The sequence below is a fragment of the Lycium ferocissimum genome, unplaced genomic scaffold, assembly GCF_029784015.1.
Source record: "Lycium ferocissimum isolate CSIRO_LF1 unplaced genomic scaffold, AGI_CSIRO_Lferr_CH_V1 ctg6744, whole genome shotgun sequence".
NCBI classification, from domain to species: Eukaryota; Viridiplantae; Streptophyta; class Magnoliopsida; order Solanales; family Solanaceae; genus Lycium; species Lycium ferocissimum.
In genome coordinates, this window is record NW_026726485.1 from 1 (window position 1) to 22,469 (window position 22,469).

General features: G+C 40.8%; 1 protein-coding gene across 1 annotated transcript; it reads right to left on the minus strand.

Annotated features, from left to right (window-relative positions):
* Positions 1 to 279: 279 nt before the first annotated feature.
* On the minus strand, positions 280 to 10,425 carry LOC132045475 (uncharacterized). The gene is made up of 4 exons (XM_059436073.1): positions 10,407 to 10,425; positions 10,269 to 10,339; positions 9,989 to 10,079; positions 280 to 878 (listed from the first exon to the last, which is right to left on the minus strand). The coding sequence occupies exons 1-4, from the start codon at positions 10,423 to 10,425 to the stop codon at positions 280 to 282; spliced, it is 780 nt and encodes a 259-aa protein (XP_059292056.1).
* Between the last annotated feature and the right edge of the window lie 12,044 nt (positions 10,426 to 22,469).

Genomic DNA, 22,469 nt, shown 5'->3' on the forward strand with positions numbered 1-22,469 from the left:
GCCCTTTGTTGAGGGCTAATTTTCTCCAAGTTGCTTTGGGGAATTGAGGCATCATAGAGACATACCCTTCCTGAATCAGTTCGAGACTGCAATGTAGAGTGCAGAGGGGACTTACCAGCTATGCACTTCCTTGCATCAAATATCTTCCTCATAATCCGGCAAGCCTGCTTTGGAGTTGCCATTGTTTCCTGATCATTTGTCTTTATGTAAACTGTATGTGCCCATATCACCCAGATTTTCTCATTTTCTTTTCCACAGTCCATAATAGCTTGCAAATTACTATCTATTCCATGTGAGGAGATCAAGTACATTCAGCCCCCCTGTAGTTTTTGGTTTGCATATAGTCTCCCATGCTACCAGGGCTTTCCTAGAACAATTGTTGCTTCCAGTCCATAAGAAAGTTTTGCAGACAGTATTCACCATAGAGATAATCTTCTTTGCTAATAGGAAGATCTGTGCCCAGTAAGTTTGCATCTCAAATGGTATGCTTTTCACAAGTTGTAGTCTGCCACTATATGAAAGAAGTTTAGAGGACCAGCAATTTATCCTTGCTATCATTTTCTCCACCATAGGTAAGCATTGTTGGATGGACAACTTTCTAGTTAAGAGTGGAACTCCCAAGTATTTGAATGGTAATTCACCCAGAGTAAGGCTGAGTTCTTGCAGCATCTGTTCTTTAAATTGATCAGTCACCCCAGCAATATATAAGGAACTCTTCTCCATGTTAGCATGCAGTCCTGATACCTCTAAAAAATGTTTGAAGGTGTTGAACCACAGCTTTATGGAAATTTCATCAGTTCTGGGATTAAACCACCATTCGCTAGTAATGAATACTGCAGAGTTGTCACACACTCCATAATAGCTTGCAAATTGCTGCTCTATTCCATGTGAGGAGATCAAGTACATTCAGCAAAACATATATGTATAAGGCTTAATTTGCCACACCTAGGATGATAATTAAACTGGGGGTTATGCCTAAGTTGTTGCAGGGTTCTATGCAAATATTCCATTGCTAAAACAAACAAGTATGGAGACATGGGGTCTCCTTGTCTGATCCCCTTCTTTGCCTTGAAAAGAGGAGTTAAACCACCGTTCACTAGTAATGAATACTGCACAGTTGTCACATATTCCATGATTAATTCCACCAGCTTTGAAAGGAAACCAAACTCCAGTAATACTATTTTCAAGAGGGGCCATTCAAAAGAGTCATAAGCCTTTCTAATATCAACCTTAATTGTATATTTGGCTGAAATCCCCTTATGAGAATAGCCTTCCACTAACTCATGTGCAATAAGAACATTGGCCAGTATATTCCTCCGCTCTATAAAAGCTGATTGGGATGGGCTTACTACGATCAACCACCTCTTTTAGTTTAGCAATGAGTATCTTAGTGTTATATCCCGTATTTTTAAACGTCGGATTATTTGTTGAGGTGGGGCCCACGCATCGAGATTTTTTTTGGAACATCTGAAAAGTCATATGAATCACATATGTAAAGCTAAACACAACTCATGAAGGACCCTTGGACCAAATCAAAGTGGAAGCCCTCCAAACGAATATTTTTAAGAAAACGTTTTCGGGTGACCTGACTTCGAGGGGCAAAAATGATATTATAAGTTTGGAATTTGGAAAAATACCAAGAAATAGAAGTTGTAGATAATTGAATTAGCTTTCCAACCATAGGTCGTGGGCCAATAGGTGACATCGGAATAAGGAGATATGGACATTTTAAGGCAGAAGGGTCGAGATGAACAGTGAATTCGGCCCAACCCGATTTCAATTCGGGTCAGGCCCATTTTCTTTGCCATTTAATGAAAAATTTCGGCCTTCTCCTTCATTTTCAGACCTCAACAAACCCAGAAAATTTCAGAGATAGAGAGAGAGAGGAGAGATAGAGAAAGAAACCAAATTTTGACCACAATCTAAGCTCCGAATCGCGAAGGTCATGAAGAGAAAAGTGTTGTACGTCGCGTTGCCTTCAATTTGAGCTAAAAATCAGCCAAGAAGGAGAGGGTGGAAGTGGTTGCTGCATACTTAAGGTAAGAATAAGATCCCTTTTTCATTGTTAACAAGTTTATTTAGAGTTTTAACGGATTAGAACGGAGAAAATAGCGTTATAAATTTCTTGTTGTTTTGTTGGGATTTATGGATTAAGGGGCTGTTTTAGGTGGATTAAATGGATGAAGTTAGTTGAGTTATGATGTATAATAATTGTTGATATTGTTGTTGATGTTTTTGATTAGTTGTTGTTCTTGAATTTGGGAGAATAAAGTGTATAAAGATATTGTATACAAAGCGTATATCGGGCTGTTTTGTAACCATATTTTGGGGCTGTTTTACATAATTTTCGTAGCTATTTTGTGACAATATTTAGGAGAGCCGTTTAGTATGATATTTGTGGCTGTTTTGCGATGATATTTTGGGATGCTTGTTTTATGGTTGTTATGGACGAGTTTTGTGGTGGAATATCGGAGGATTCGTCGTAGTTATTGTTGTCATATTATGGATATACGGAAATAAAGAAGTGTATACAAGCATTAGTATCCGAATGTATATTGGGCTGTTTTGGGAGTAGTTTAAGAATGAATTTAATTCTAGTTTGATATGAAATTATTGGTATTGTTGTTGGTATGGTTGTTGATATTTGAGCCGAGTTAAATCTCGGGGATGTTGCATGTATAATGGAGGTCTTTGCCCGAAATTTTGTTAGACAAGAACTAGCTTAAAATGAATGCTTAAAGTCTTATGGTTAACTTATGGTAACCTTGACCATTTATAGGTTTTGGGCGAAAAGAGAATTGAGTTTTGGAGAACGTCGAAGGCGCAAAAGGTATGTGAGGCTTACCCCTTCTTTCTTTGGCATGTCTTAGACGTGTAGGCTTGAATTCGCGCCTCGGGGACTTTCCTAATCCGAGAAATCCGAGATTGAAAATGGTTACTATTCATTCAGTAGAATTGAAGTAAATGCTCATGTATAGTTGCAAGAATTGTCCAAGTGCCTAGAAATTGCATGAATAGGATCGATTACCCTAAAAACCCTCATAAGTAATGTCATGAGACGTATTATACATAAATCGTGTACGCCGCCTCATTTAACGAGGTGGCCCCTAGTTCCGAGATTTTCGTTATGTTGACTTAATTGAATTATTTTAAGTAGTATGCAAGTACGATGATTGTTTTGATTGTCCCATTAAATATTACACATTATTTGGATATAGTTGACTCGTAAGAACGACTCCGAAGTTCATAACTTTTGTATACAATTTTGATTAACTTCGAATTTGTTTCTACATTTTCGAAGGACGGCAAATGTAATTGTCCGTCGAGTTTTGAAAAGTAATTTGTTTGCGATTTGTTTACATGCATATGGTTATCTCACTACTCGCTCGTGCGGACTATTATGACATCTTTCTTGCGTCCGGGCAGGCATGTATTCGTGCGGTTCCTGCATTATTCACGCGCCCTCACTAGAGGGCGGGCATGTTATATATGTATATGTACTTATGTATGATGATGATGTGATGACGGGGAGGCGGCCGGGACGGCATATGATGATTCCTTTCACCGCGTCCCTCCAGAGGGCCGGGGCACGTTACATGCATGTACATGATGATTTTACTTACCGCGTCCCTCATTATAGGGCGGGGCATGTTATGTTTGCATTTGTTCACGATGATTTCTTTAATTATGATACTCAGTCTATTATGATTTGGGAAAGCACGTTTTATGTTCAAGGTAAGTTTTATGAGATCCGATTATTGTACTAATTTTTCGTCCTCTTTATTTCCGTATAATTCAGTTATTGTGTTTACTGCTTTACATACTCAGTACATATTTCGTACTGACCCCCTTTCTTCGGGGGCTGCGTTCATGCCGCGCAGGTGCAGATATACGTTCGGGTGAGCCGCCACTTAGGGTCCTGTTCGGCTATTTTGAAGAGCTCCCTTGTGGGAGCTCGGATTACACAGTACGATTTTTTTTGTCACGTTCATGTATATTTGATCGGGGTACGGCGGGGCCACGTCCCGTCATATGTTTGTATGTTCGTTCGTTTATAGAGGCTGTAGACATAAAGTGTGGGTTATGGTTAGTCCGTACGGTGTGTGTATGTGATATATGTACGGGCGGTTATCTACCGCGGCCCTTGCCGCCGCCTATGTATATGTTTATATAATATGATGGCCGTGTGTGGCCTTTCTTTGGTATTTTACGAGTGCGGTAAATTTTGGTTAGTAGGAAAAACGGAGGAAACTGCGGGATTTTTCTAAAATATTTGAGTTATTACCTTATTGATTTTCTTGTTAACATATGCGATCCGTGTGTTAGCACGTACGGTGCCCGGCCGGGCGCTAGTCGCGGCCAGCGGGGGTTGGGTCGTGACAAAGTGGTATCGGAGCGGTCGGTCCTCGGATTGTCCGCAGCCGTGTCTAGTAGAGTCTTGTTTATCGTGTGTTGTGCACCACATCTATAAACGAAGGCTACGGGACATTTAGGAAGCCGTCCTTCTTTACGATCTTAGATCGTGCGATAGAGCGGTGTTATTAGGATGACTTACGTTCTAATAATCTGTTATATTTTTTCGCGATGCCTCGAGAAAGGCGACAATTGCCCGGAAGGGCAAGACTACGATTGCGGGAGAGACCGGTCGGGCCCCGAGAGAGTTACTAGGGCCCATGTCCGGCCGAGCCGGAGATTGTGCCCCGATCGGCTAGTTCTGCCACCCCATCGCCGTCCGAGGGACACGGAAGCGGCCGGCGGCGCGGCACGGAGGCGGCCCCCGCCCGCCCCCGAGGTCGAGTGCCCGACCCTCCGGCCCTCCGGCCGGGGGCGGAGGACGGGGCCGTGAGAGATCTTTGTCCGGTGACCGGATTGGTAGCGAGGGCGAGTCCCGAGACGGGGGCGGGAGATGATGCTTTGGTGGACGTGACAGACGAGAGGGCTCGATATTTCCCCGACATGTAATCCGCCGCAGTTCTTCGGGTCAAAGCTTGAGAGGACCCTCGTGAGTTCATCGGAGAGATGCGGCGCACGCTGCGACTTGTTAAGGCCTCCGTCACCGAGTACGTTGAGTTCGCGTCGTATCGGCACGCGATATTGCGACAATTGGTATGAGTCTTGGGAGCTATCCCGAGGTGAGGAGGCTTCCCCGGTTGTGTGGGATGAGTTCGTGGAGGCTTTTCTCGCCCATTTTCTACCCCGAGAGATTAGACGCGCCGGGATTCACGAGGTTTATACATTTGAGACGGGGGGTGGTAGGAGCGTCGGGAAGTACGGTTTGGAGTTTGACTCCTAGCCGGACACGCTCCTCGTATTTGTAGCGATATGGGCGATAGAGTACACCCGGTATGTCATGGGATTGGATGATTATCGATTGACAAGCTGTATGTCGATGGCTCCCGGCCGGGCGCGGACATTGCACGGTACGGGCGTACTCCCGGGGCATGGAGGAGCGGCACGGGGGACGCCGGCCCGACGGGGCGATGATAGGCGCCGGCCCCGAGGGGCTAGGTCGGCGGGGGTATTCGGGGGATTCACGGGGCGGACGACCTCGGCGAAGTACGGGATATTCGGCCGGCCCGGCACGAAGTGCACCCCCGCGATTTCCGGGCGGGGAGGTTTGACGGTGCGGGGTATTCGGGAGCCGGTTCGAGCTCCGAGCTTCGGGGCCACGGATGGATAGAGGTTCGGTCGGACGAGGCCACCTATGCCCCGGTGCCTCGGTGCGGCCGGCGCCGTTTGGGGGAATGCCGTCGCGTCCGCGGGGCGCTTGCTTTACGTACGGCCGTTACGGCCATGTTATGAGGGATTGCCGCGTCGGGATGGCTCGGGTGGTATGGCCCGACCCTCCGGGTCGGTCGGCCCCCGGTTCGTCCTCTCGGCGGCGCGCCCCTGCGGGGCGAGGGCCTGGCCGCGCTGGCGGGCCGTGGTAGAGGTCGCGGCGGAGCCCCAGTTCCGGCGGTCCATCGAACCGCCTATACGCGTTAGCGGGAGACGGGACCAGGAGGCATTACCAGATGCGGCTACAGGTACATGAATCGTTACTAGAATTTAAGTTTTTATATGTGTGTATTTGTTGCATAATTGTTGCGTAAGAGTGGTAAATGGAAAACTCGAGGGTTAGTAATCTGGTATTTGTAAACAACAGTAATTAAGGTGTGTTTATTGTTATTACGGACCTGGGAGTCTGGGATGGGAAGTGGTAATATCCATAAGTGTCAGTGAATAGGTAAAATCGAGAGAGGGGCAAAACGGTAATTATGCTACGAAATTGTCCGGAAACTTTGTTAAGACCGTATTTCACTCCAAATTACGTGACAAAGGTCTTATAGTGGTGCTGAACGCGATTATACCAGCATTAGAGCATCGTATTTCCTCGAGGTTCCGAAGTTAAGCGTGCTAGAGCGAGGGAAATTCTAGGATGGGTGACCCCCTGGGAAGTTTCTGAAAGTTTCACAACTTGAGTCATAAGAAGCAAAGGAAAGCTAGAGCAATCTAAAGGGATCTAGAATATCACGAGCGAGGTGGAAATTTGGAGAGGTCGTATAGGCCGGAGAGGAATTGACGGGTAAAGGAAAAGGAAGATGCATTCCGCATTAGAGTTGGGGTTAGTTTGAATAGTATTCGGGGAATCTTTTGCGAGTAAGGTGCTGGTAGTTATATGTGTGTGTATAGGTATAGGTTAGGGGTAATACCACGTGCATGACCATACGAGTGGGAGTACGACTTCCGGCGACCAATGCGACGATATAAGAAAGGTACTAATTGGATAAGACGATGAAGTTCAATCGAAAGAGGGGAATAATGATAAGTGGCAAGTGAGATCGTATGTTGTGTCAATGAAGGAAGACCTCCCCTCGACCCTATAAGGCTAGTTGAACATTCGAGGACGAATGTTTTAAAGAGGATGTTATATCCCGTATTTTTAAACGTCGGATTATTTGTTGAGGTGGGGCCCACGCATCGAGATTTTTTTGGAACATCTGAAAAGTCATATGAATCACATATGTAAAGCTAAACACAACTCATGAAGGACCCTTGGACCAAATCAAAGTGGAAGCCCTCCAAACGAATATTTTTAAGAAAACGTTTTCGGGTGACCTGACTTCGAGGGGCAAAAATGATATTATAAGTTTGGAATTTGGAAAAATACCAAGAAATAGAAGTTGCAGATAATTGAATTAGCTTTCCAACCATAGGTCGTGGGCCAATAGGTGACATCGGAATAAGGAGATATGGACATTTTAAGGCAGAAGGGTCGAGATGAACGGTGAATTCGGCCCAACCCGATTTCAATTCGGGTCGGGCCCATTTTCTTTGCCATTTAATGAAAAATTTCGGCCTTCTCCTTCATTTTCAGACCTCAACAAACCCAGAAAATTTCAGAGAGAGAGAGAGAGAGAGAGATAGAGAAAGAAACCAAATTTTGACCCCGATCTAAGCTCGAATCGCGAAGGTCATAAGAGAAAAGTGTTGTACGTCGCATTGCCTTCAATTTGAGCTAAAAATCAGCTAAGAAGAAGAGGCTGGATGTGGTTGCTGCATACTTAAGGTAAGATTAAGGTCCATTTTCATTGTTAACAAGTTTATTTAGAGTTTTAACGGATTAGAACGGAGAAAATAGCGTTATAAACTTCTTGTTGTTTTGTTGAGATTTATGGATTAAGGGCTTTTTTAGGTGGATTAAATGGATGAAGTTAGTTGAGTTATGATGTATAATAATTGTTGATATTGTTGTTGATGTTTTTGATTAGTTGTTGTTCTTGAATTTGGGAGAATAAAGTGTATAAAGATATTGTATACAAAGCGTATATCGAGGCTGTTTTGTAACCATATTTTGGGGGTTTTTGTTTTACATAATTTTCGTAGCTATTTTGTGACAATATTTAGGAGCTGTTTAGTATGATATTTGTAGCTGTTTGCGATGATATTTTGGGGGCTCATTTTTATGGTTGTTATGGACAGTTTTGTGGTGGAATATCGGAGGATTGGCTGTAGTTATTGTTGTCATATTATGGATATACGGAAATAAAGAAGTGTATACAAGCATTAGTATCCGAATGTATATTGGGGTACATGTTTTGGGAGTAGTTTAAGAATGAATTTAATTCTAGTTTGATATGAAATTATTGGTATTGTTGTTGGTATGGTTGTTGATATTTGAGCCGAGTTAAATCTCGGGGATGTTGTATGTATAATGGAGTGCTCTTGCCCGAAAATTTTGTTAGACAAGAACTAGCTTAAAATGAATGCTTAAAGTCTTATGGTTAACTTATGGTAACCTTGACCATTTATAGGTTTTGGGCGAAAAGAGAATTGAGTTTTGGAGAACGTCGAAGGCGCAAAAGGTATGTGAGGCTTACCCCTTCTTTCTTTGGCATGTCTTAGACGTGTAGGCTTGAATTCGCGCCTCGGGGACTTTCCTAATCCGAGAAATCCGAGATTGAAAATGGTTACTATTCATTAAAGAGAATTGAAGTAAATGCTCATGTATAGTTGCAAGAATTGTCCAAGTGCCTAGAAATTGCATGAATAGGATCCGATTACCCTAAAAACCCTCATAAGTAATGTCATGAGGCGTATTATACATAAATCGTGTACGCGCCTCATTTAACCCGAGGTGGGCCCCTAGTTCCCGAGATTTTCGTTATGTTGACTTAATTGAATTATTTTAAGTAGTATGCAAGTACGATGATTGTTTTGATTGTCCCATTAAATATTACACATTATTTGGATATAGTTGACTCGTAAGAACGACTCCGAAGTTCATAACTTTTGTATACAATTTTGATTAACTCGAATTTGTTTCTACATTTTCGAAGGACGGCAAATGTAATTGTCCGTCGAGTTTTGAAAAGTAATTTGTTTCGATTTGTTTACATGCATATGGTTATCTCGCTACTCTCGCTCGTGCGGACTATTATGACATCTTTCGCTGCGTCCGGGCAGGGCATGTATTCGTGCGGTTCCTCGCATTATTCACCGCGCCCCTCACTAGAGGGCCGGGGCATGTTATATATGTATATGTACTTATGTATGATGATGATGTGATGACGGGGAGGCGGCGGGGACGGCATATGATGATTCCTTTCACCCCGCGTCCCTCCCTAGAGGGCGGGGCACGTTATGCATGTACATGATGATTTTACCCGCGTCCCTCATTATGGGGCGGGTATGTTATGTTTGCATTTGTTCACGATGATTTCTTTAATTATGATACTCGGATCTATTATGATTTGGGAAAGCACGTTTTATGTTCAAGGTAAGTTTTATGAGATCGATTATTGTACTAATTTTTCGTCTCTTTATTTCCGTATAATTCGGTTATTGTGTTTGCTTTACATACTCGGTACATATTTAAATGCCCGACCCCCTCTTCGGGGGCGCGTTCGTACCGCGCGGTGCGGATATACGTTCGGGTGAGCCGCCGGCTTAGTCCTCGTTCAAACTATTTTGAAGAGCTCCCTTGTCCGGAGCTCAGTTTTTGTCTGAGCTTTTTTTGTCACGTTCATGTATATTTGATCGGGGTACGGCGGGGCCTGTCCCGTCATATGTTTGTATGTTGTTCCGTTTATAGAGGCACGTAGACATAAAGTGTGGGTTATGGTTCCGTCTACAGGTGTGTGTATGTGATATATGTACGGACGGTTATCTGCGGCGGCCTTGCGCTCGCCTATGTATATGTTTATATAATATGATGGCCGTGTGTGGCCTTTGCCGGTATTTTACGAGTGCGAGGTAAATTTTGGTTAGTAGGAAAAACGAGAGGAAACTTCATGGGATTTTTCTAAAATATTTGAGTTATTACCTTATTGATTTTCTTGTTAACATATGCGATCTTGTGTGTTAGCACGTAGGGGTGCCCGGTTCGGGCGCTAGTCGCGGCCCACGGGGTTGGGTCGTGACACTTAGAGATCAGTTTATAAAGAGTGGTATAACATGCTACAGGTCTATATTCTTTCACATATGAAGGAGCAGTCACTTTAGGTACCAGTGTCACTGTGGTAATTCACTGCTTTCAGCAACTTACTAGTTGAATAGAACTGCAGAATTCCTTCAGTGACTTCCTCTCCTATCACTCCCTAATAAGTTTTGAAAAAATCTACATTAAAACCATCTATACCTGGGCTTTTGTCAAGTGGCAGATCCTTGAGTGCCTTTAGCACATCTGTAGTAGTAACTGGTTAGAGAAGTTGTTGTTGCTGAGCCAGATTCAAGCAAGTTCCTTCTCTAGCAATGCCTATGTCAATACAAGGCATAGTGTCAGCTACTTGCCCCAGCAGTGCTTGAAAGAAACCAATAAGCTCCGGTTGTACAAGAGCTGAATCGATGAAAGCAGCCCCTGCTCATTATAGATAGAAGAGATCCAATTCTTAACTTGCCTAGCTTTCAAGTGAGCAAAGAGGTACTTGGAATTCCTGTCCCCATGATTTATCCAAGTTGCTCTAGATTTCTGCTTTAGGACTTTCTCATTGACTGCTTCCTACCTCTCTAAATCCTTTAGAACCTCTCTTCCCTCTAAAATTAGTGCTTGGTTGAATAGGTCAGTGGAGATTGCTTCTTGAATTTCCTACAGTCTCAGTCTATATTGTGCCAGTTTCTTTTCAATAGAAGAGTATTCTTTTTGCATTTTCCCTGATTGATGTGCCACCATATGTAACTTCTTCCAGATACTAAAGATAGCAAAACCAGGGATGTGTTGTTGCCAATACAATTTCTAATAATGTTCTAAAGCTGTTTTCTTTGCATAACCACATTCAATAGTATGAAAGGCCTCCTGAGTTGAGTCTGAGTGGTGGCTGTGTTCAACAATATGGGACAATGATCAAAATAACCAGGATCTAAGAAATCAGCTTCTATATGACTATACTGAAGGAACCACTCCGGATTGCCAAAAGCCCAGTCAATATGAGTATAAATCCTCTCAGTTCCATCGCTCTTATTACACCGGGTAAAGTGATTACCCCTTCTAAGTATTTGCCCCACACCAATATCATCTATGCAGTTCTGAAAATCAGCTATTTTTTGAGTTTGAACTAGCTCTCCATTGTCTCTGTCCTCATGAGAGAGTATAGCATTAAGGTCACCCAATATTATCCATGGCCTGGTACAATTAGGAGCAAGGGTTCTCAGTTGGTTCCATAATTCCATCCTAGCACTAGCAGTGTTAAGCCCATAAAGGAAAGTCATCAAGTATGTGAATGGGAAGTCCTTGTCTTGCACTTGACAGTGCAACATTTGTGTTGATGAAGATAGATAGTTACATCCACTACATTGTGCTTCCAGATCAACCATATCCTACCATTAAAGGTAGTAGGATAATCAACATAGGTATGCCACTCTTGTCCAAAGACTCTTTTAATCTGATCAGCTTTATAATCATTTATTTTTGTCTCTAAACATCCCATAAGATCCACCTTATTCTTTAGCAAGAAGATTTTAAGTTCCTTCTGCTTAAAGGGTATATTAAGCCCTTTAATGTTCCAAGAGCTGTAAATTATGTGGTAGGGACTAAATCAGGTGCTTTAGCCCTGTTTGTCTCCATATTCAATTCGTCCTGAGTAGCATTAGGATCAACCTGGCTATTACTTTGAGCTCCAAATACATTACAAGCTTGCTTCTGCTTCATAAGTTGCTGATCAGTCTAGCTATTATGTTTACTCGTTGTAGGTAAAGCAGGGAAATCATCATATTGAAGCACATCCTCTTCCATCCCCACCTTGTATAGGATCTGTGGCTCTGTACTAGTGCTAGCCTTTGCTAGCTAGGTTCCTTTTGGTAGCCATTGAGGTGGCAGTGGTTTTCTTTTGTTCCTTCTGCATTTGGGGGCAGGAGCAGGCTTAGGTTCCACTTTCTCTTTTTTTGCAGTCTCCATGTTCATGCTCCAATTTTATACAGTCATAGCAGAACTTTGGAGTCCACTTATAATCAACTTCTTGAACTAAAATTGAACCATCAGCCTCCTCTATGTAGATCTTATCTGGCAGTTCTTGAGAAATATCCATCTCTATGTGGACTCTTGCATAGGAAATCCTGTCAATCTCTGTAGTCAATTTATCAGCACATATAGGTTTCCTAATGTAGCTGGATATTCTCCCCAAATTCTCCTCTGCCCAATAATATACAGGCAGTCTAGGAAATAGTACCCATAGGGGGATAATCCTTAGCATTTCAGGTTGGAACTTAAAATCCTTTACCCAATTCCTTAGGATCATAGGTTTATTATTAAACGTATATGGGCCACTCTGCATAATGGATGATTTGTCTTCAGCGGTTTTGAACAAGAAAATGAAGTACCCCTCATCGTGTAAGTAGACCCTAGGAGTTGATACAAAATTCTAAACATTGTAAAGGAATTTGAGCATATCTTTTAAACTTGGTGTGCCTCCCAATACATGTCCAATTAGGGCATTTTCCCATTTCTCACATTCAGTTTCCACATCGTGAGTTGAGAGCATTGAAGGAGTTGTTCCAAGATCTCCTTAGTAAGGGTTTCATTAGATCGAGCGTCTCCCGTTGAGGTGCTCCCGTGCTTTTTGTGAATAATAAGGATGGGTTGATGCAGATGTGTATTGATTACCGCCAGTTGAACAAGGTCACGATTCAGAATAAGTATCCTATTCCCCACATCGATGATTTGTTTGCCAGCTTTAGGGAGCTTCTATGTTTTCTAAGATTGATTTGAGGTCGGGCTATTACCAGTTGATGATCAGGGCAGAGGATATTCCTAAGACGGCCTTTAGAACTTGTAATAGCCAGTACGAGTTCCTCGTTATGTCTTTTGGGCTTCATAATGCCCCGGCAGCTTTTATGGACCTGATGAATGGCATTTTCAAGCCAGACATGGATTCCTTCGTCATAGTCTTCATTGATGACATTTTGGTGTATTCATGCAACAAGGAAGATCATGAAAAACACTTGAGGATTTTACTTGGATTGTTAAAGGAAAAGGGGCTTTATGCTAAGTTTTCTAAGTGTGAGTTTTGGCTCGATTCTGTAGCATTCTTGGGGCTTGTTGTGTCTAAGGATGGGATTATGATGGATCCTAAAAAGATTGAGGCAGTTCAAGATTGGGCTAGGCCCACTTCAATGATCGAGATCCGAAGTTTTATGGGTCTCGCCAGTTATTACCGTCAGTTTATGAAGGGCTTTTCTTCAATCGCTTCCCATTTGACTCGTTTGACTTAGAAGAATGTGCCTTTTCAGTGATCTGATGAGTGTGAGGAGAGCTTCCAAAAGCTCAAGACTTTGTTGACTTCGGCCCCTATCTTATCTCTACCATTCGAGGGAAAGAATTTCATCATGTATTGTGATGCTTTGCATATAGGTTTGTGTTGTGTTCTGATGCAGGATGGTAAGGTTATTGCCTATTCTTTGAGGCAGCTGAAGGTACATCAGAAGAACTACTCCACTCATGATTTGGAGTTGGAAGCTGTAGTTTTTGCTTTGAAGATTTGGAGGCACTACTTGTATGGGGTTCATTGTGAGGTTTTCACCGATCACCATAGTCTTCAACATGTGTTCAATCAGAGGGATTTGAACTCCAGAGAGCGCAGATGGATGGAGTTGCTCAAGGACTATGATTTGACCATTTTGTATCATCCGGGCAAGGCCAATGAAGTGGCAGATGTTTTGAGTCTAAAGGCGGTGTGTATGGATAGTTTGGCCCGATTGGTATTGTCACAACCCAAATCTGACACTCAGGCCGTGACTGGGCACCTGACGAGCTTCTACCCATAAGGCGAACCCTCTAAGCTAACCATGCGAAAATTAACGAATAAAATGAATAATACACAAAGTCTCATAATATAAAGAAAAGTGCGGAAGTGAAATATAAATACTGAGTCTTGCCCATAAACCCCATAAAATGTCTAAGTCATGGTACTACTAGTCTGAATATAAAAGTACGAGACGTAGCTCGGAATGCTACTAAGTCAACTAAAGAAGAAGAGGCCGCCATGATCTAATGGTGGCTCACCTTGACTGACCCGGACTGAACAAAATTTGGAATGAATCAAATATCGGCTATACGTAGCAGTTAACCACACACACACATACAACATCAACAAGCGTGAGTCTAAAAGACCCGGCAAGATCATGACACTCTCGGCTTACCCCTGGGAGCAAGTGCTTGAAATCTCGATAATGCATAAAAGCAATTACACGGTACAAATATATTAAATATATACAAACAACATTTGAAGCTAAAAATTTGAAATCATGAAGCGAGAAACAAGCAAAACATGAAATACTCTAAATCTGAATCTATGCTCACGGGACATAGTACGTATTTATCTATGTCTTACCCCGTCTTCCGGAGAGGGCATTATTTACCCCCATCTTACCCGGACGAGCAATAGATGCACTACACTGAATCTGAATCTATGCTCATGGGACATAGTACGTATTTGTCTATGTCTTACCCCGTCTTTCAGAGAGGGCATTATTTACCCCCATCTTACCCGGACGAGCAATAGATGCACTACACTGAATCTGAATCTATGCTCACGGGACATAGTAAGTATTTGTCTATGTCTTACCCCGTCTTCCGGAGAGGGCTTTATTTACCCCCATCTTACCCGGGTTACTTAAAATTCTAGCATCTCTCTCCGAACATCACGGGACTGTGGAAGTATGCCCCTCTAAAGATATGATAAGTGGAACATACATCCATTCAATACCACTTCTAAACTTTACATTTGTATAAATAGTATCTATTTAAGCGAAATTACGCTAAAAGGACTCATACGGTCATTACTTTAGAAACTTGGAAATTATCCAATTTAGATCATGCTTGCCCACTCACACGAACAAAATGGTTTAAATGCATACATACAACACAAACCATATGCTTTTTATGAAAAGCAAGTAAACTAAGAGTTTAAGCCTCACTTGCCTTATAACCGGAACGCAACCTCTCTTGAAATGCCAAATTCTCTTCAACAATCTCCAATAGCCTCAATCTATCCAATAACATAAATAAATGGTCTAAATTAGTCTAGGAAAACTAGTCCTATAATTTTAGGTTTAGAACTAAATCTCAACCTTCTATACCTTGATCCATAATTCTTTTAAAAAGTAGAACTTGTATCTCCATATGTACCCTTACTAAACAATATTTTTATATAACCCCAAAATCCCAAAATGAATACTAATATTTATAGTGTACAAAGAAAGGGTGAAAGAAGGAAGATAAACATCCCAAAATAAATTCTAATATTATAGAGTGTACGAAGAAAAAAAGACGAAGGGAGGGAAAGAAGCAAAAATGGGCAAAAGAAACAAAATGGGTACTATATAGTTGCACGTGAATTGCGGCAAAAGAATGGCAACTTTGCAATTTGAAACCAACCCTCTACAAATCTACCATTCTTGTTAATATCCAAAATCACTCTGCAACATGCTTTTCTTTTTAAATACTAAAATAATAACATACTATGTACTGGAATATTTTTTTTTGTCTTTCTTGAGAGAAATCTTTCTGTAATGGTTCTTGAACGCGTAGCACCAACTGCCCTATGCGGTTCTCCTTTTTTTTTTTTTTTTTTTTTTATTTGTTCTTTTTAGTCTAGGAATAGAATAATGTTTTGTCTGTCCCTCCACTTTCATCTAAAAACTGACCAATAGGCTGAGTAGTGGGCACGGCCCACTAATTTACTCTTAAACAATTCACCAACTAATATTATATCATGTAAATAATATTCAACGACTAATTTATACATACATGTTATATGGGTATAATTAGTACACGCTCACTATGAAACTCGTTAAAATTAAATAATCTACAAATAAGGAGGTAATTCTAAACACTTGAAGATTATCGGGTTGTTACTTTCTCCCTCCCTTAAAATAACGTTCGTCCGTGAACATAAGAAAGTTCTACCCTTGGTCAAAGATCGACGCATTGGCAAACCTTAACTGTCTTAACAAGTCTCTTAGGTCTACAAAAATTTCGGCAGAATTTCTCCTGTAATTAGGACTAATGCTATGTATATACTTGTCTTAAAATAGCTAACAACAACAACCAATAGTCATAATTTATAAACTAACATATACTAGGAAGTTCCGGGCGACTCCATACCATCAATCACATGCAAATGGGGCACCCGGCGACCCCGTACCATCATGCCAAAATTACAGATAAAGATTGTAAACACGAATGTAACTCGAGTGAGACAATATACAAATACGAATGAGACAACTCGAATGTAACTCATTGTTTAAACGAAATGATCGCTCTCAAGGTATGCCTTTCAAAGTATACCATAATTAAAGTTTAGAATTTGCCCAAGAATGATCTTAAGCTTAGCACAGTTTTTTTTTCTTATTTCTTTTTCACAGATAGGATCCAGCAAATTGCCAAAAGTCTAGACTAACAAAAGTGACTGGATAGGGCCAAACATAGATCATCGTGACCATTACTTAACAAACAAAACATAGTAACAACTTTATTATACGTAAAGGGATTGGCTTGTGGTAGAGTTGATTCCAATTGGACGACTTCTTTCAGGCAAATTAATTAAGCACAAATACATGAAAGTAGCATAATCAGTTGCATCAACTAATGGGAAGAAAGAGGCGTTCACTTTGCTAGCAGAGAATTTTGGAGACTTTTTTTTTTTTTTTTTTGGATAGGTAAGCTTGATATATGTAAGACACATGCATGTGAGGAACTTATTGTGCAACTAATAAGACACGGTCGAAAGCTACCACTCCAATCCATTGTTCAAAAGTAAGCTTGGTGAGACTATACCACCTTTTCGACCTTTGCATACGTGCGACTAATGTCTTTGCATAAGAAATCGATCCGATATAAAGTACACGGATTCGGTGAGCCTATCAAAAGTTACCCAAGTTGACTCAATTTCCTCTACGTTAGCCAGTAACCATACCATAAAGCCAACACTGAAACTTCATTGAGCTTGAACTAAAAGAAATCATTCCACTATCTTGCTTAAAACCCTCAACCGATAGAGACTAAATAGGACCTCTTGAAATACCTCTTCTAAGCGGTTAAGATATTAGGTCAAATTCCGATTAGCCTTTATCTGAAATTTTTAGAGCTACCATACTCTATCATATGTGACATAAGGCATCTTATCATACACTTTATACGAATTGATTGACTACATTACTTGCCCCAACTATTACATGCTTGCAAGCAAACCTCTATTCTTTGAAAATTTGCTAATGCGAAGATGACAACGCTAATTTGAAGCTTGTCCCCAATCATAAGAGAGGCTTGCGGGACATGGGATATTTGATTCACATGTCTTGCCCCATCTTCGGAGCGTTAGTCTCATGGACACCCCTTTGTTGTGGTCCACGGACTGTTCGGCTTACAAGAAAACAACGCTAAATATAATATACTCGATAAATAAGCTTATGGGACATGGGATATCGATCCACATGTCTTACCCCATTCTTGTGCATTGGCACCTTGCACGACCCACCTTGCACAGTGCGTCTGTAACATGTCTGTTTGGATAATAACAAAATGTTGCCAATGAGCATACTAAGTCATCATTAACGAACATAAATACCATATATTGTAATTTTCTTTGAAAATACCTAAGGATAGTGTAAGACATCGTTTATCAACCTGGATCTTTGTTGTTATATCTAAGATAGCCCTTTTTTTTTCCCTTCAGGACCTGCTGTAAACTCTAGGGATCAATAAAACCTACATCTTCTTAGTATAGATGGGTATGTCATAACTCTATATATCAAATTGTCACGGTCAATTATCAAATCTTGGTGTTGTAGTTCTCTTCATGCCTCTACATCTATTTAAAAGTTATGTTACTCTTTCACTTTTTTGTATCCAAAGAAAAACCATATACTAAGACTGTTCTGATTATTGTTTCAAACATCTAAAGTCCAAACTCATCTCATCATCAAAACCGAATTGTCTTCTAAGTTGAGCAAGTAAAAAGTGTTGTGATAGTCAAGTCGCTACATGACGGTTGTCATGTTCTTGTTAAATACATAAAACGATATACTTTCTTGCTTCACCTTTCTCAACCTCTTCAGAATCCTTTTAGATGTCATATTTAGCTCGACTCATACCAACTTGATATGGTATTCTAGTATAATTATGTTCTCTTAGTACTCGACCCATATAGTACTCTCAGTATCTGTAGAAATCGTTATGGTATGCTCCACACCATAGCAGTAGCACCGATGCTGATTTAAACTTTTTGGCTCCTTAAGCCCATAAAAACTGACCATAAGTCATCTACGTCCATAAGTCTAGAAAACTGCTTCAGTATATCAAGTTAGAATTCTATTACCTTCATAGGTAATACATCATATACATCTTAAAGATTCTTTTGGAACTTGCAAATTGTGGGACTGTCTCAAGAGTAAAAATGTCACTCTAGCATCCAAGGCACCACTATACATGTTGAACACATACTTCAGACCTTTCTTGAACTTTTGATAAAAGGGATAACCTTGCCTGAATGCAACCGTCCATTCACTTCGATATGAGGCTAAGCTCCATTTTGATGAAAACAATCAATCTATGCTCAACTTGACCTTTGGAAAATCTCAACCAAACTTATAAGGTTCACTAGTCTTTCTCCGTCTAGAATTATAATTGCCCTCCTCCAATAGGCACGACTTACCATAAGACACTACCCCACTTAGGCTGAAGCTATAACAACTCGTCCTACGACTCAATTTCCTTTTTCTTCCTCATAAAGTATCAGCATTCTAACTATCTTTCTTAAACTCATGCTAGGCAAAGCATAACACATATTAGTCAACTATGGAAAAATAAATCGTGTTCGATGTTGGTCACTTCACAACCTCCAAATGTCGCAAACATCCTCTATAACTAGACTTTTCATCTTGTTGATGCGGGAAAAACATCCTATACCCCACGTCTTACTCAAACTGATTCGGCAGACAAATCCTGGTACACTAAATCTCATGCTCAACGTCTTACTTTATAACTGAAGGTGCTTTGCGCTAAAAATAAGTCTAGCACTGTACTCTCTCTGGTCATAGGAAATAACTAACATTGGGATTGTCTTGAGCACGGCACCCAACACAAATCTAGCTGCAGTGGAAAAAGTGCCATGCTATGTTGAGTCTGGCGCTCAACGCAAATCTAATTGTGATGGCAAAAGTGCCCTGCTATCTAAGTTTGGAGCTTAATACACTGGTGTCTATATGGGAAAGCATGCCCATTCTAAGAAGATAAATACAAATCATAAGAAGATAAATAAAATCAATCTAATGAGGTGTGATATCACTTTACTATGGTGTATTCAACATAGAAACTTAACAAGATTAAACTCCTCTATAACACACCCTTTCGAAGTGCAAAATCCTTGAAGGTTTATAGTCACTACTGCTAAGTAGTCCGGAACTCTCCAAAACCCAAACTGAAATATGTTGTAGTAGTAGGTTTATCTGATTCAGCCAATGTGCAAGTCATGAAGATTGAAATGTCAATGTCAATTCTCCATATATAACATACTCGATAGCCTTATGTAACACCTCGTACTTTCATACTAAACCATATCGGTAATATCTCGTAAATTCGAGTTAGATGTGAATGTATGAAACTAGTATAAAGATCATATTTTAGCTATATGAATCCATTCGGGTGATAAACAGTCACTTTGAAGTCAAACCAAAAGTGAAGTTCTTAAGGCCTTCTAAATTCGTCTAAGTCTGAGACAGTTGAACTTATGGCCAGTTTTCGGGTAGTGACGTTAGGAATTTGAGAAAACTCAAAACATGAAAGTTGTAGGCCTTTGAAATAACTTTCCAACCATATATTATGGAGCTCAAACGGAGCTTTGTTCTAGAAGTTATACCCATTTTACTCTGCGCGAAGTTCTGCGCGAAGTCTTTGCGCGATCGCGCACCAGAGGCAGTGTTACTGCCTTCGCTGCGCGATCACCTGCGCAAAGTAACCTCCATCTACGCAACCGCGCACCGACCACGACATTTTAAGAGCCAAATTTCGTTATATTCATTCCCACTTCGTTTTAAACCAATTTTTCTGAGGTAAAGAACCCTAAAGAAGTCTCTCAAGCCCTAAGGACTAAGCTCTTCTCTCCCAACCTTCAAAAAACTTTAAGGTAAGCCTATTCCATGCAATCCAAGTCAATTCCAACATACGTTCATGATCATTAAGCAAGAATCCATCATTCTTAACATAGGGTTTTCAAGAAAACCCATCTCAAGGATTCAAGAATTCAAGATTTTGGAAATCCTCTTCAAAGCTCAAGTCTTTAATTCAAGTTTTGGAGCGACTAAGGTATGTAGATTTACTATCTACGTGTGGGAACATCATTGTTTCTTCCCCACGCCTCATAATCCATAAATTATGATTCTCTACTAAAACTAGGATTTCTATACCATGCTCATGATAACCCTAGGTCCATGTCTATGACTATATTATGTTTGAGTTGCTATTATTCTATCATTGTGTTCTTGATACTCATTATGATTATTGAGAATCTGTCCGTAATCTATGAAAACCCATATCTTGTGTTCCATGGGTTCTTGCATGCATGTTTTTGAATAAAAATGCTTATTTCATGAATATCTTATATGTCTACAAGTTTTCATGCAATTGTATTTTATAACTATGTTCATACCATGACTCAAGATACATACATGCTAAATACAAGTTATTTTATGAAACCATGTTTACAAGTTATTTCATGAAACCATGTTTACAAGTTATTTTGTGAAATCATGATTACAAGACAAGTACAAGTTAATTCACGAAAATCATGGGCTTCTTAGCCAACTATATTATGTTTATGTTTTGGGAGTTGCACGAATTACCGAGAAGGCTCAGAGTAGCCACCGTAGGACAAGGATCGCTACGCCCAGATAGGACGATACCTTAATTTTACACTGAATGGATCCATCAGGCACATTACCACCTTATACCCTGGCAAGGTATGGGGGCTCGTTTGGTCCGGCGAGGTACCGGACTCCACGTAACCACGTGGTGATTTACCACCTTATACCCTGGCAAGGTACGGTCCCCGAGGTACCAGACTCCACGTACCCACGTGGTGATATCACATGTCGGTTTATGAAATGCTCTCCCTACTTATCATGTTTTACCTATGTTTTATATATATATATATATATATATATACACTCATGCTCATGCTCATGTTCATGTCCAGGTTTTCAGTTTCAGTTCTTATCATGTTATTTCATGTCCCATGTTATTTCATTCAGTTGCTTTACATACCAGTACATTCAATGTGCTGACGTCCCCTTTTATTGCCCGGGGGCCTGCATTTCACGATGCAGGTACTAATTTACAGGACGACGTATCTGCTCAGTAGGACAGCACTCGTATCAGCTTATTGGTGAGCCCCATCTCATTCGGGGTTTAGTCAACTCTTTGTTTTATAATTAGTTATGCATCTAAGGTATGCTGGGGGCCTTGTCCCAGCAAGCATGTTTTCTGGTCAAACTCATGATAGAGGTTTCATAGACTAGACAAGTCAGTTATGTTATGTCAGACTTTTGGAGTCGTATAGCCATTTTTGGCTCGTTTATGTTATTTCCGCACTCATGATTAAACAAGTAATTTTATTAAGTATTATGACTTATTACGTTTTATAAAGGCTCATCATGCATTCACGTTATATTCCGCTCATGTTATGTCTCATGATGATTCTGCAAGCCATGTGGTTCGCTCGGTCACATGCAGTAAGGCACCGAGTACCGTGTTTCGCCCAGGCCATGGTTCGGGGCGTGACAAAGCTTGGTATCAGAGCCTAGGTTCAAGTGTCTTAGGGAGTCTATGAAACCGTGTCCAGTGGGGTCACTTTTATATGTGTGTGCGCGCCACACATATAAACAGTTGACTACCAAGACATTTAAGATTGTCTCACTTCTTTCAACTCTAGATCGTGCAATAGAGCCGTGTTCTCAGAAATCACTCGAACTCATGTGTTGTTTCCCATTCTACCGAATATGCCTCGTCTCAATGGATGAGGAAGATGTAAAGCTAGTCATTATCGATGTGTTGCTTTCCGATGGAGGCATCAGGAATTATTCTAACTCGTGCCATGAAGCTTAGAGCAGTAAGTAACATTCTCTTTCCATCGAATTCTGAACGTATCGAATGGTAAGTGGTGAGCAGGAAATATTTGAGACCCAAGACTTACCAAATAGTGCATGGTGTGTTTATCAGGTGATAATACCCTTTTAAAAATAAGTTTCGGCGTGGTAGTACACGTAGGTTATATACCTTACAGAATAAGTTTATTTGGATTATCTGACCATGGAGCTACATTATAAGGATGATAGTTCAGATTTAAGACCTACGAAGTAACATATTATGAAATTAGCTGCAGCAATCATAAATTGTCCATAGTAGTTTTAAGCAGGAAATAGCCTAAGAGCCAACCACCTATAGTACTAGAAAGTCTTGACTTTTTCAAGGATATATATGTATTTTTGCCATATGATCTATG

Excerpts from the sequence above, each read along its gene's own strand:
- LOC132045475 (XM_059436073.1), bottom strand. Across the intron at positions 10,080-10,268 it reads TTCAAGCACTGCTGGGGCAA|GGAGTGATAGGAGAGGAAGT; the intron begins GTAGCTGACACT and ends AAAACTTATTAG. Across the intron at positions 879-9,988 it reads GAATTACCACAGTGACACTG|AGCAGCAATTTGCAAGCTAT; the intron begins GTACCTAAAGTG and ends CACATGGAATAG.